This window comes from Apis cerana, linkage group LG10 (genome assembly GCF_029169275.1).
Source record: "Apis cerana isolate GH-2021 linkage group LG10, AcerK_1.0, whole genome shotgun sequence".
NCBI lineage: Eukaryota > Metazoa > Arthropoda > Insecta > Hymenoptera > Apidae > Apis > Apis cerana.
The window spans coordinates 6,247,802-6,261,659 of record NC_083861.1 but is presented as its reverse complement, the minus strand read 5'-3'; the positions used below and the strand labels follow the sequence as shown (position 1 = coordinate 6,261,659).

The 13,858-nt window shown below is 29.4% G+C and overlaps 2 protein-coding genes across 4 annotated transcripts; one reads left to right on the top strand and one right to left on the bottom strand.

The window, feature by feature from the left end:
* Window positions 1–389: 389 nt before the first annotated feature.
* On the top strand, window positions 390–4,517 carry LOC108001210 (ras-related protein Rab-38). Its single transcript, XM_017062116.3, has 6 exons — window positions 390–650; window positions 1,482–1,514; window positions 2,394–2,490; window positions 3,010–3,066; window positions 3,164–3,408; window positions 3,665–4,517. Exons 1-6 carry the CDS (start codon window positions 548–550, stop codon window positions 3,784–3,786), a joined length of 657 nt encoding a protein of 218 aa, XP_016917605.1. The 5' UTR covers window positions 390–547; the 3' UTR covers window positions 3,787–4,517.
* LOC108001224 (G-protein coupled receptor moody) lies at window positions 2,815–13,305 on the bottom strand. 3 transcript variants are annotated; one of them, XM_017062144.3, is made up of 9 exons: window positions 12,886–13,305; window positions 8,437–8,571; window positions 8,016–8,156; window positions 7,595–7,765; window positions 6,866–6,993; window positions 6,460–6,613; window positions 6,130–6,329; window positions 5,823–6,011; window positions 2,815–5,213 (listed from the first exon to the last, which is right to left on the bottom strand). In XM_017062144.3, exons 2-9 carry the CDS (start codon window positions 8,508–8,510, stop codon window positions 5,122–5,124), a joined length of 1,149 nt encoding a protein of 382 aa, XP_016917633.2. In that variant the 5' UTR covers window positions 8,511–8,571; window positions 12,886–13,305; the 3' UTR covers window positions 2,815–5,121. The 3 variants fall into 3 exon arrangements, with proteins under 3 accessions (XP_016917633.2, XP_061936929.1, XP_016917634.2); XM_062080945.1 differs by lacking the exon at window positions 12,886–13,305 and adding an exon at window positions 9,289–9,468; XM_017062145.3 differs by having other exon boundaries at window positions 5,105–5,213; window positions 5,742–6,011.
* Between the last annotated feature and the right edge of the window lie 553 nt (window positions 13,306–13,858).

Genomic DNA, 13,858 nt, shown 5'->3' with positions numbered 1-13,858 from the left:
AATCTTGTCAAAAAATATGTCGACATACACGATATAAATTCACGTACAATAATCACGAACAATAAATATATATATATACACATAATATTCAATTTTAATTTATTAATTGCAAATATTTCGACAAGCATGCCAAAAAAGAAATTTCGATAAATATACATATTCTGTTCTACAAATGCACTTACAAACAATCTTTAAACAATTTTCCGAATTGAACATAAATAAGTAGAAAAAGACGAATACCAAATTTTTAATAATCATTTTAAAAAATATGTATAAAAAAAAGAGAGGACCAAGCAATATGTAATATCGAAAAACCAAGTGTTTACCACGTACAGCACAGGAGAAGATGATAACGAGTTCGAAGCCTCGATAATACATAGAAAGAGGAGGGGGAAAAGACGCGGTATGACGACCCTTGAGGTCGAGCATCTTGCCATTCTTCGTTTGTCAGTTTATACAGCCGAACTTAATTATCATTGGCAGAAGGGGCACGAGAGTGGTGTGCTTGCTTCCGTGGAAATCGCGCGGACGAGGAAGAAGGAAGGAAATGAGCTCGAGAAAGCCGCGAAGGGATTCGGACGTCCTGTTGTCCAAGTTCGGTCACAAGGAGTTGCTGTTCAAGTTCCTCGTAATTGGTGATTATGGAGTCGGTGCGTCCAGGCCGTTTTAAAAATATTTGAAAAATCTGCCGGGGGCACGGTTTTCGACTCGTTAGTATCATTATATTCAAATACGTATTGAACAGTTAGGATAGGATTATATCCTCGGGTTTTCAAAGTGTCAAAGTGTTTGTTTGATCGTGGTTTATTGTCATCATGTGGAAATTATTGCCAATTGATTCGCTCGAAGACTTGTTATTATGGTTAATGATACATCGTTTGGGGACGATTCTTATATTATTAGGCGTTCGATCGAAACGTTTTGAAAAAAGTTTCTTTAAATGAGATTGTAAGAGAAGTCGATGTATTCATTGCGCAATTTATTCTTGATATAGATTTATGTATGTAATAATTTTTTTTTTTAATATGATAATAAGAATGATGGGAAGTAAATATTTGGAAATTATCATTTATTCATTCATAAAAAATATTGGGATTATATAGAAATCCGTTCTAGTGAATGATTTTTGGAGTGAATTGATTTTAAACACATTAAAAATGAATATGAGAATTGGTAAAATAAAAAAAATATCGATTGAAATTTATTAATGAAGTTATAAATATTTTTATTTAATACGAGGTGAAGAGAGATAGAATAAGACTTTTTTTTATCTTGTAAATAATGCAGTTTTAAAGGCAGACTTAATAGTTAGTTGATATATTTTTAATTGATATATAATAATGTAATAACACGCATGATTAATTGATTTTGAAAATTGATTATTTTATTATCCTAAATAACAATATAATTTTTATGTTATACGTTTATTGTTATTTAAAAATATAATAAAGAATAATAATTTTTTTTTGTTATTGTTTCAGGAAAAACAGCATTGGTTAGAAGATACACAGAAGGTAAGAAAATTATATTTATAAAAAAAGTAATAAATAATTATATATTTCGTTCAAAACATCGTATTAAAGACGAGATTACGTTGCGAAATATCTTAATTGCGAGTGTAAAGATGAGATAATTAATTTTTTATTCTTGCAATATATTAAAAAATTAATAATTGTTCTTTACGTAGCATTATGTATTATTTGTAATCTCCATAATAATGTAATTTTACTTTACCATTTGTCCTTCTTTGAAAATATTTTGAAAACTACATATTTCTAAAATTTCTAAAATACATATTTATAAAAAAAAGAAAAAGCGAACGATAATTTTAAATATTATAATGCCATCGTGTAAAATTTCATTGAAGAATAAAACGTTACGTTTTGAGAATTACGTTTTCTCAATTTAAACCAGATGATCCCCAATTTTTTATTCATTTATGTATGTAAGCAGCAACATAAATAATTAAGTATTACTTATATGAAAGCTGCTACATCTGTAATGTTATTCATCTGCAATCGATAACCTTTTTCATTTTTACTCTTGACCTAATTTGTTAATTGTTGCTTTAATTAAACATAAAAGAAATTCAAAGAACAATGATACACATTCGATAATATAAGGGGTTAACGATATTTATTATTTGCTTCTTCTCTGACTTTATAAATAAATGTTTGAGATTATTATTGAAGTATTTATGGATTTTAAGAGGCATAAAAAAAATCTTTTCATCTTTTTGCATTTGTTTTTAACTGGTCATGTTATAAGTGATTCAATTATCAAATAATAACACAACTCAATTATATTATCCATAATGTGAAAACATTCCGGCAAATCTTCTCACAGTACTCAGTAATTTTATTGAATCTAATCAATTTTTTCTCTTCTTGCAGGGAAGTTTACGTCTAATTATAAGATTACCATAGGAGCCGATTTCGCAATAAAAACGCTCGACTGGGACCCTCTTACTAAAATAAATTTACAATTGTGGTACTGTCCTTGTTTATTCTGCATGTTCCGTTCAATAGAATCGTTGAAATCATAAATAGGATTAAAATATTTAATATTTAATATTTTCATCCATCTTATATTGCTTATATCTTAATAAATAAATCTAAATTAACATTTTTCGTATTTGTTTTAGCTCTTCAAAGGTGTTTCTTAATATAATCCATATATAATCCGATAATAGAATTGCATTACATAATTTCTTGATAGTTTCTTTTTGTTCTTTATTTTAGTGGTAACAATGTTATGATATAATTTTCATCTTAAATATTAAATAAATGTTATTTTAATAAGAAAAATATTCAATATTTTCAAAAAATCTTTATTATCGATCTTTTAAACTATTTTTTCTAAATTTTGTGTATATATATATATATATATATACATAAAATTTCGGGATAAAATTTATAATATAATAAAATAAAACGTTAAATGTGATTTTATGGCACTATTTTTATACGCATCTTTATTTCATTACAATTAATTTTCGTTTTCTTTTAGGGATGTCGCCGGTCATGAAAGATTTGGATATATGACCAGAGTTTATTACAAATATGCGTAAGTAATCGCAACGATCAAGATTAAATTATATTTACTGTATTGCAGTAAAACGCATTATCGTTACAAATTGATAATTTCGACACGTAATTTTCAGAGTGGCCGCTGCTTTGGTTTTCGATATTTCGCGAATAGCTACGTTCCAATCGATCAAGAAATGGCTGTGTGATTTGAGAGAAAAAGTCACACTGCCGGATGGCTCGAATATACCGGTAGTTCTCTTAGCGAACAAATGCGACATTCCTTGCCCCGTGGTACCTACCGAACAAATTGCCAGGTTTTGCAAAGAGAATAATATTGGCGCTTGGTATGTAACTTCTGCGAAAGAAAATACAAATGTTGGTAAGTATGAGTTATATAATATTTATTATTGTTAATGGAGAAAAATTTATCAAAGTAAGCAAATTAAATACTCTTATAAAACTCGAATAATTTTAATTTATAACAAATTTTCCAAGAATAAAGTTTTCGTATATAAATAAGAATCATTGTTCTCAATTTTTACATTATTTTTATTTATTTATTAATTTTTTTTATCATTCAATGCAACAAGTATTATCTATTTTCGCGCTAATTTATTTTGCATTTCTGTTCGCAGATGTGGCGATGCGTTATCTTGTGGAAAACGTGCTCAAAACTAAAATTGACGGAGGAATTCGTGATTCTGTCCGACTGCGAGACAAACCTACGATCCGAGAAAAGAGCGGATGTTGCAAGTAATAATTTTTTTTTTCTTGCGATTTTCAATTAAAATTCCCACCATTTATGCGACAATATTATTTTCACAATATTCGAAAGAACTTACTTTTTAATACGATTTTTTTTAATTAATTTAATCTGCGATGCATATCTTTTATAATATATTTACAATTAGTCGTATAATTTGTATATCTCAATTGTACATGCTTTAAAAATACTGTACTGTTATAAATACTGTACAACGATATGAATATTTTTAATTTACAAAGAAATTTAGAATATATTTATTTTTAGAATTATAGAACAGATATTCGCTATTCTTTACGACAACGAGGTTTTTATACATTTAATAATTGTAAGAAATTCTAAAGACGTTTGTCAATACATTGGATTTTACGAATAATTTTTAATAGATATTTTCCAAAGAAAAAGTGTTCTGTTATTTTATTTTTGAACGAACAATATAGAGATTCATTTATTTAAATTCATAAATAGGTTTATTTACTTTGTATTTTAATAATTTTTTATATCATTTCCATATATAAATTAATCAAAGAAAATACGGAATAAATATAAAATAAATTTATAAAGTTTTAAACTACGAATCTATCTTTAGAATTTATACTTTTTATACATTGGTAACAAAAATTAATTATGTTATTTCTATGTACACACGTGTAAACTTTGGTAAAAATATAACACTTGTATTCAAGTGTGGTAAAAATTAAATATACACGATTGTCTTAATTATATTTCAATATCTAATTTATCGGTCGACAAATAACTTATTTTATCATTTATTATACAATATTAGTCATTTTTTACTAATCCAGATAAATCTAATAACAGCTCAACTGTTTTCTTTTCTTTAGTTTGTTAATTATCTGGATTAATTATACTGTTCTCAAGTTTTGCTATTTACATTCATATTTTCTTCTTTTAATACAATCATTATCTTTTTTTATGGCATTTCTTATATTTTCTAATAAAATATGTATTTCATAATGCGTCGAATTCACATTAATAATGAATATAAGATATCAATTAAAAAGTTTAATACGTACAATGAATAATTAAAGAAATAAAATCTAAATAAATGAGTATCTTACTTTAGGTATTTTATATACTTTGCATATTACGTCCTTCTCCATATTTTGTACATTTAAATTTCTCATAGATGTACAAATATCTAGTATCTGATGATGTATATTCTTAATGGACTATCTTCATCAGTTTTATCTCTTCCATTTTGCAAGTTATATAAAACATTCTAAATACTGGCTTTTATCTTCAAGATTAATCTTCAATTAATATCTTTTATATATTTCTCTTCTTCTTCCAAACAGTCTATTAAAATTACGGTTGCTCTTCGAAATGAGAATTTCTTACAGGATTCATGGCGATTGAGACTGTAGATACCATCGTTTTGCTGAAATCTTTCGAATAATCTGAAAAGAAAACAATAGAGATGAGGATCAATTCGTAATTCTGATTCTTCTTCGAACGCGTATTTTTAACGATTGACGTGTCACAGCAAGGAAGCAGGAAGCTGTTAATGAAGAAACCAATGACAGAAGATGATTCATAACTATGGTTAGCTCGATTATAGAAATTCCGAATACATTTTTCTCCTGTAATTTGAAAATCTTGAATTTCAAATGAGAAGATTTTTAAAATTCTATTTTTCTTTTTCAATATAACAATAACGTTACATGTATCTTTTTTATTTAATAAAAATATTCCTCTCCCCCCCCTCTGATCTTTTTTCGATTAATAAATTTTCCACTTTACGAAAAATTAATCAATTGATTTCTCACTTTATCAAAAAAAAAGAAATCTCTTGTACAGTAACATCAGTTATTGATGAGATGCAGATATAAGCAGATACAAGGACGATAAAGAAAAAAAAGGCCTGGAACATGCCCGCGGAACCAATTGCATTCTTAGAAAGCAGCGAATTTGTGCCCTTGACTTACGAAGAGAGCGAGGTGTGGTCGCTTAGCTCGCGTTTGGTCAGAGCTTGGTGAGCGTTACCACGCGACGGTGCTCGAAGTTACCTTGGCCGTAGTCCTGCTGGTGATGATGACCCGGTGCGCTGCTTCCATAGGGTGAAAGGCTCGCCCTTATCCGCGAACATCCTATCACGCCCGCGTACGCTTGCCTGTATTGTTTGTTCATGATCACGTAAATAATCGGGTTCACGCAGGAGGCGAAGTAGAGCAGCAGGTAACCCAAAACGTGAAATTCTGAGAGAGAAAGAGAAAGAGAAATAATATAAATAAATGAATGTATTATAATGTTTCTTTCAATTTTCTTTAAATTCTTTTTTAAAAATAATAAATGAAAATAAATGCTTGATTATACCTGGATATTTAACTTCGACGTCGGCAACTTTAACGATGGTGATTGGCAGGTAACAAGCGACGAAGCTGAGAAAAATGGCTAGGACCATTTTCGTGATTCGCCATTCGCTACGCCTCTGTTTGATCTCCCTGGTATCCCTTCCGGGTGTATGAGGGGATTTTATCGTTGGACTCGCGTGTTTTCGCATTCTTATCTCGGATCTGGTTAAATCAAAGGTGGAACACAAATTTGAAGATATAATTTGTTCTTATATATTTTTGATTGATTATTCTTAGTTAAGAAAAGTTAAGAATAGTGTAAACGTGAGACAAAAGATATTATTATATTCACCTGTGGACTACCCAGAATATTTTAGTATAGCATCCGACAATGATCAGGCAGGGTATTACAAAACCTACCACGAAAAGGAAGGTTTTCGATGTATGACCTCTGCTATCCCTTACGATCGAACAAGTTTCTAAATTCGAATCGTAATCGAATCTACCTGCAACATGAGACGAAAATAAGGTTTTAATAAGAAAGATGGAATTGTGGATAAAATTGTTTTTTCTCAAAAAAGAAAAAAAAATTTTCAATTATCGATGTACATTTTTTAAATTTTAAATGAGACTAAAGTATTTTGGATGTAATCAATTTTGAACTTTTTTTATTTTTCTAAATGATGAACATTCTGTCATTTAATTTATAAAAAAAAATCACTTATATTTTATGTTATATTTTATATGTTGTATCTTACCCCAAATTCCTAACAGGGTGGGTAATTGCATTCCATAAGAGAAAATCCAACAGAATACAATCATGAAAGCAATCCAATATTTTTTGTAAACTTTGCTGTACAAACCATTGTGAGCTATCATAATATACCTAAAATAAGAAAAAGTTTTTGAAATTTGTGTATATAAAATAATCCATAAATAATCGCAAAGATTCAATTGGCGAATCAATTCTACTTTCTCTGTCATTAAAAAATAATTCAATTGAATTTATTATTAATTTAATAAAATATGATAAAAAATAACAAGAAACACATTGATACTTTAATAACATTATAATATTAGATACAAAGAATACAATTTAACTAACTGATCCAACTAATAAGACCAATGTTGTATCACTGGACTATTTTAGAACTAATAAAATGTTAAAGAAAGAAGAATAAAGAAGACGATTTATTTGTAGAACCATGATTATTGCTTTTTTGAACGGATGATTGAAGAGGACTTGTATACAGGGTGTGCCAGAACCATATGATACAACGAAACAGGAGATTACTCTACATGTAAAAATAAACTAAAAAAAATAAAATTTTTTCGTTTGAAGTTATTTGAAATTATTCATTTGTACATTTATAAAAACGAGATAAGAACGAGATCTTTCGGATTAATTTTTTACACTATTGAAAATATATTTCGAAGAAGTATAATTATGAAAAGAATGTAAATTGCAATGAAGATATGATCCATACCTGTTGATAGTGATAGCTGCAACGGAGAGAAGGCTTACACCAACGTTTCCATATCTCAAGAAAGGTACAAGGACGCAGAAGAATCGTACGTCTGCCCAACTTGCATCTACGAATCTAATGGAATCGAAAGGCAATACGAGAAGACAAAATACGAAGTCTGCTACACAGAGACTGTAATAATAATAAATCAAAATTTTGATTTAATATGATCATATGTATATAAAAATATTAATATCATGGATACATAAATACATACAATACTAATTATAGATAATTATAGATAAATTATAGACAATAATATTATATTATAACAAAAATTAAATTTCATATAAAAGGGATTTTATATAATTAAGTAATTTTATATTGTTATTTTTTATTATTTGTATTTATGTTATTATTATTAATTTTATATTATATATACCTTATAATAAAAGCTGCTGCAACATTGCGAACTTTGGGATATTTGCACAATGCAATGATTGTTAATAAATTACCAGTAAGGCCAGTGATCATAATTAATATTGCAATTACAGCTGCAAATGTTCTCAACGGTTTGGAAAATCTGTGAATAAATATAGTATCTTGTTTTAATAAAATTGATGAATTTATTGAATTATATTTTATAGATTATACATATATTATAATTATAATTGATATGAATTATATGATATATTTTATTATTATTAAAGAAAATATGAATATTAAAGAAAATAAATGAGTCTATAAGTAAAAATTTGCATAGATTGATTAAAAGAAATTGAATAAATTTTCATATATAACTGTTTATATAAGATTTTTTATATTATTGTTTTTAAGATTTTATTGATAAGAATTATTGTTACCTTGATATTTCGCCATCGATTATTGCGCTTTCTGTTCTATTTTCAGAACGTAATAACCACGCGAAATTATCCATTTCGAAAATTTTCACTTTGTTTCAAGTGAAAGATTTATTCGATTTTAATCACGTCCGAGGACTAAAACAAATAATAATAAAAAAAATGAGATATTCTTATGAAAAAGAAATCTAATTTAAATTAATTTTATGAAAATAATTTTATTTATCTTAGAATTACTATTTTTACGAAATGAAAAATATATATATTTTTAATAAATTTGTTATATAATAATGGAGAAAATAAAATTGTTTTTGAATATATAAAAGAAATATATTCGTTCCAATATAATTTTGCTTTATGATTTTTTCACGCGCTTATAAAACGAGAAATGTGAATTCCCACGAAGAGGAAACCGCGACCTAAACTTTTGGCATGATCTGCAATGCATGACGTAAAGCGGAAGTCACGACGCTGCTTTGAAACAATTTCCTGAATCGAATCAGAAAATCTGTTTGATAAAACGATTTAATTCGATTTCGACCTATTTACACAACTATTGCACAGGAAATTTGACCAATGGTTCGTAAAAAATTATGAGAAATCATCAATTTTGAAGAATTAAAATTTATCACAAAATAATTTTATTTTTTAAATATATACATCGATGCATCTGCAAAGTATTATAAATATCAAGTATTAATATTTTTCTAAGATAAAATTTTGAATTTTTTTAATAATATGATTCATTGATAAATTTAAAGATCTCTCTCTCTCTCTCTCTCTCTCTCTCTCTCTCTCTCTCTCTCTCTCTCTCTAAAATTAACACATAAAATATACGTATTTGTCAAGATATACCTTGTGTACATCTGAAATGACTGGCACAATATTTAGATGTGGTAGGTCATGCGATATCGATGAAGAAACCATCACTGGTTCAGACTTCGCTGGATTTAGTAAACTAGGGTCAAGCTGCGGTGCATTAACCTCGATTGAGCTTAATTAAGAGAAATTAACGGACACCCGGTACTAGGCGCCCTTTGTAACAAAAAACTCGTCAAAACTGATGGTAGACATGGGAACCAACAACGGATAATGTCGCCTCGTTGTTCTATCTTGTCTTTTCACGCTAAACCTCCTTTTTACGATATAAATAATTTTTTCAATAACGTGCCTGTTTCGAAATAAATAACTTCGAACGAGTAAGCAAAATCCTTTTATTTCATTTTTTATGCTGTGCATAAAATTTTTAATTAACAAAGCGTACAAAATATATTTTACAAGAAAACTATCAGCAATCTTCTTTAATGTTATAGGAAACTTATATTAGTTCCAGAATTATTTATTTGAAAATATACTATAAAATTACTAATTTCACAAATTACGCAAAAATATCAATCGAAATATATTTATTAAATCAAGCATATTTATCCAATACAAAACATTTTTGTACACCAACTTTTATATTCTTTTCCGTTCTTTAGAATCAACCCTCGAAATATCACAGAATACATTAATACTCTGTTATATCAGTTCGATAACATATTATAATTCAAAGAACAAAGGAATAAATTTGTATTCGTTAAACTCGTACGATGCATGAACCTTCGCATATTCGATCGTGTCGTAAGGAGGAAATTGCTCGAGCTTCTTTTCCAGCTCCATCTATTTCTATCTCACCGATGCGTTCAACTCGAGCTACCGGCAAGAGTAAGGTGGTGTACGTATTTCTCGTATTTCACTGGTACACCTTGACGCGTGACAAAACCGCGGCAAAGACGTCACGTTGTCTTCCATAGAATCGGCGGTGAACCGGCTGACGTCACCAAATGATTTCCAAGTTAATCACACGACGAATGGCAATGAATGAGTCAACTTGACTCACGGTGAAAGTGTCTAAGGACCCGACGAGTCGCGGGACGATCGGCACGCGTGCTGCGCTCATGCAAATCGGCTGATTATCTTGTTTATTGCCGATGTACTTTTACTCCGGGGCGATGACTGCTTCCATTCATGGCAAGACTGGATTTCGGGATGAATAATGCGTCTGGTGTGAATAAGATACGATGTATGATTTGCTAAATGATTGTTTTCGAGTACATCTCAAGCGTGAACCGATCGGTAACCGATAAAAAAATTTATTCGTCATGAAGCTATATTGTTCTTTAACTAAGATTGGAACTAAGATTTATCTGAAAATGTTATATATACAAATGGTTAAAATTAAGGTATTATTATGGAGGTAATTAAATATGTATGTTTCTATCTAGATAAAAAATATTAATTTTAATAAAATTGACAACTCGGTTAGTTAAATAAAATCTTGTGTTAATGCGATGTTAGACATGGTTTGATGAATTGGAAAGAAAGAAATTAGGAATAAAAAATAGGGACAGGGGAATAGTTAAATTCAAAGATTTTAGAAAAAACATACACTGACTCAGGGTTGATAGGGTAAAGAACGCGTTTCGCTTGTTTTAAGGATAGGAAAGAAAAATATTCACAGCGTGTTACGACATGAAAATAAAAAGAAATAGAAACCGCAAGAATTGCGAAAGAGGAAAAATAATCAGGAAGTATAATGTGATTAAACATGTTCTAAGAAATAAGTTCAAAGTCAGGGGTGAACATTTGGTTTGTGGTAAAAGAAACCGGAGAAGGAAACAATTGTGACACGTTATTGAGACAATGATCATATTCTTAGTTATGTATTAATATTATTAAAGCACTGGTACAGAATGCAAATTGAAATTTACGGGCGCTCGTATTTCGAGAGCAACACGTGAATGTTCTCGTGCGTGTGCATCGAGTTCAGGGAAAGCTCACCCACGCGAAAGAAACCAGGTAAACAATACGTTTAATATCAAGACAAGTTTTTAATATCGATATCTTAAACTTTTACAATTACAAATGAGCGAAATGTGATTTTCAAATGAATCACTTAGATATTTCAATAATATTCAAATAATTAATCTGAAGCTTTTAAAGGAATATGTGTGATTATCTTCAAATTCGATCAATTTATAGTTTTATCTTCGTACTTTATCAAAAGTAAAGAAAAGAATTAAATTATATCTCAAAAATTCAAAAATTCAAACAAGATAAGTTACATCTAATAAGAATGTTACGTGCTATATCAACTATTATAGATGCAAACTTACGTGTACCTTACAAACAAGAAAGATAATTTTAATTAAAAATATAAACATCTAGTAAATGTTTCATTTATGAATGACTAACTTAACCAATTTATATCATATTTTTTTTAATATGTAAAATAAAATATTAATGCATATCTATACGTTATCAGTTTATAATTTATTATTTCACCAAACTTGATGACGTAAAAGTGCAAGGTGTTAATATATCGAGACAATAAGAACAAGGTTAGAAAATGGAACAGATGCTCATTGCAATTGAGGATTCATGCTAGTTTCCAAGAATTCTAGATTGCTTTTAATTGAACACTATCGCTGTTAAGTGGCGGTGTTGGTTAAAATTTTTCGCATCTATACGTCGATAATTACTACGAGCGAAATGCTTTCTAAACGAGAAATGCAAATGTGCCTAATGTGCCTTCGAAACCATTACAAATATTCCATAGTGGGATTTGCTAAACACAAGCAAAACAGACTTATGTAAATCAACGGATGGATAATAAATATGGAGAAGTTGAACATAATTTCTCCATCGTTTCGAATAACAATGAAAGCGATTGGTAAAAGTAATAAAAATTAAAAATCTTCATATTTTTTTAAATTTAAATTTTCAAAATTGAATGACAATCTAATTAATTCTAGAAAAATGATGAAACAATGATGAAAGAAGAATATTAAAAAGAATCCTGAAGAATTTCATAACTGCAATTATTAAATCACAATGCAACAATGGATATCGATTGAATAGTAATAACAAAACAAATATCGTGTCAACGCACGTTACACCTCAATGGGATAAGTTCGAATCGAGTCGTGACACATTCGAAACCCGCCCACAGTACACCACGTGCTATACCACGTCGTCTGTAGCTACAGAGTCGCGATTAGGGAGACAGTGACAAAGAAATGGCACGAAAAAGGAGGAGAAAGATACACTGGCAACATGCGTATCGCGTATTGTAGTGGTCTTTTTTTCATTTCAAAAAGGTTGGTAAGGCTGTAAGGAAACCCATGCGTCCGTTTTTTTGCCTTGATCTTGGCATTGGTCCTCAAAATGACGCACATGTCTCGGGACCGATTGCCGTTTGCTTCATCAACAACTCTCTTCGCCAACTATCGTTTCTCACGTCAACTTGCCCGAACGACACTTGAACGACACTTGAAAATTGCACTCGACCGTTATTCTCATATTTTTCTCGATAAAAATACGAGGGGGAAGTTATGGGATCGACGAGCACGCAAAAACAGAAAAAAAAAAAAGAGAGAGAAAAACACGCGAGTTTCGATTCTGACTCACCGTATTAATTCCTTTCACGAATCATCCGTCATAGTTAATGATTGACGTCCGAAAAATACATCAGGAAAATCGTTGATTCCTCTTGCATCTCGAGTAATACAATGTTAAAAAGAAAGTACAGTTTCACGCAGATTTATCCAGAGAAATTCACCAATTAATAACATAAGATCAGTCACTTATAATCAATATACTTTTCTTTGCTCACTTTTTTTACGATATATCAAATTAACACGGTGACTAATACGAAGCGTTATTTGGAGGGATAGTTTGCGATTTCTAGGAATGTGTGACACATCTCTATCGATAGAGATCCAGAGAACGATAATCGGAAATCGATTGTCACGATAACTGAAAGCGACGGAGCAACGTACAATCGGCCTGTTCGTCACCGTCACCGCGGATAGACTGCTTACCATGGTAGATACGGGCCCAAAGAAGTTGAGAGGAGTGAGAGAGAGAGAGAGAAGGAGGGAGGGAGGATCGGACTTAGGCGAATGACGACAAGCATAAATGCAGGCTGCGTGTTGACATGTAATGTAATCATATATGAGGAAAGAGAAAAATCCAGTGTTTATTTATTTTTTTTTTTTTTAGAAAATATCTCTAATATACTTTTAAGTATTTTTATTTCTAATGGGAAAAAGTATAATTTTTTTTTTTGAGAAACTTTGAACTGTCCATAAATTTTTATTACAGAATAAAATTGAATTTTCAAAAGATTATCAATAGATGATTTTTCGCAATTTCATTAATATAAATTATTTTTGTTAGATGACTTAAATAAAAAATAGATATTTAAAAAATCAATGATGTAACTATTAAAATAAAATTTCCTTCCCTAAGCTTATTATAAGATAAGCACTTTCTTTATATCAACGAACTAAATCAAAAATATAATCAACTTTGTAGATTGTTGTAAAAGCGTTTGTTAAAAATCGACGATATTCCTTTTACTTTCTAAACGAGTTTTTCT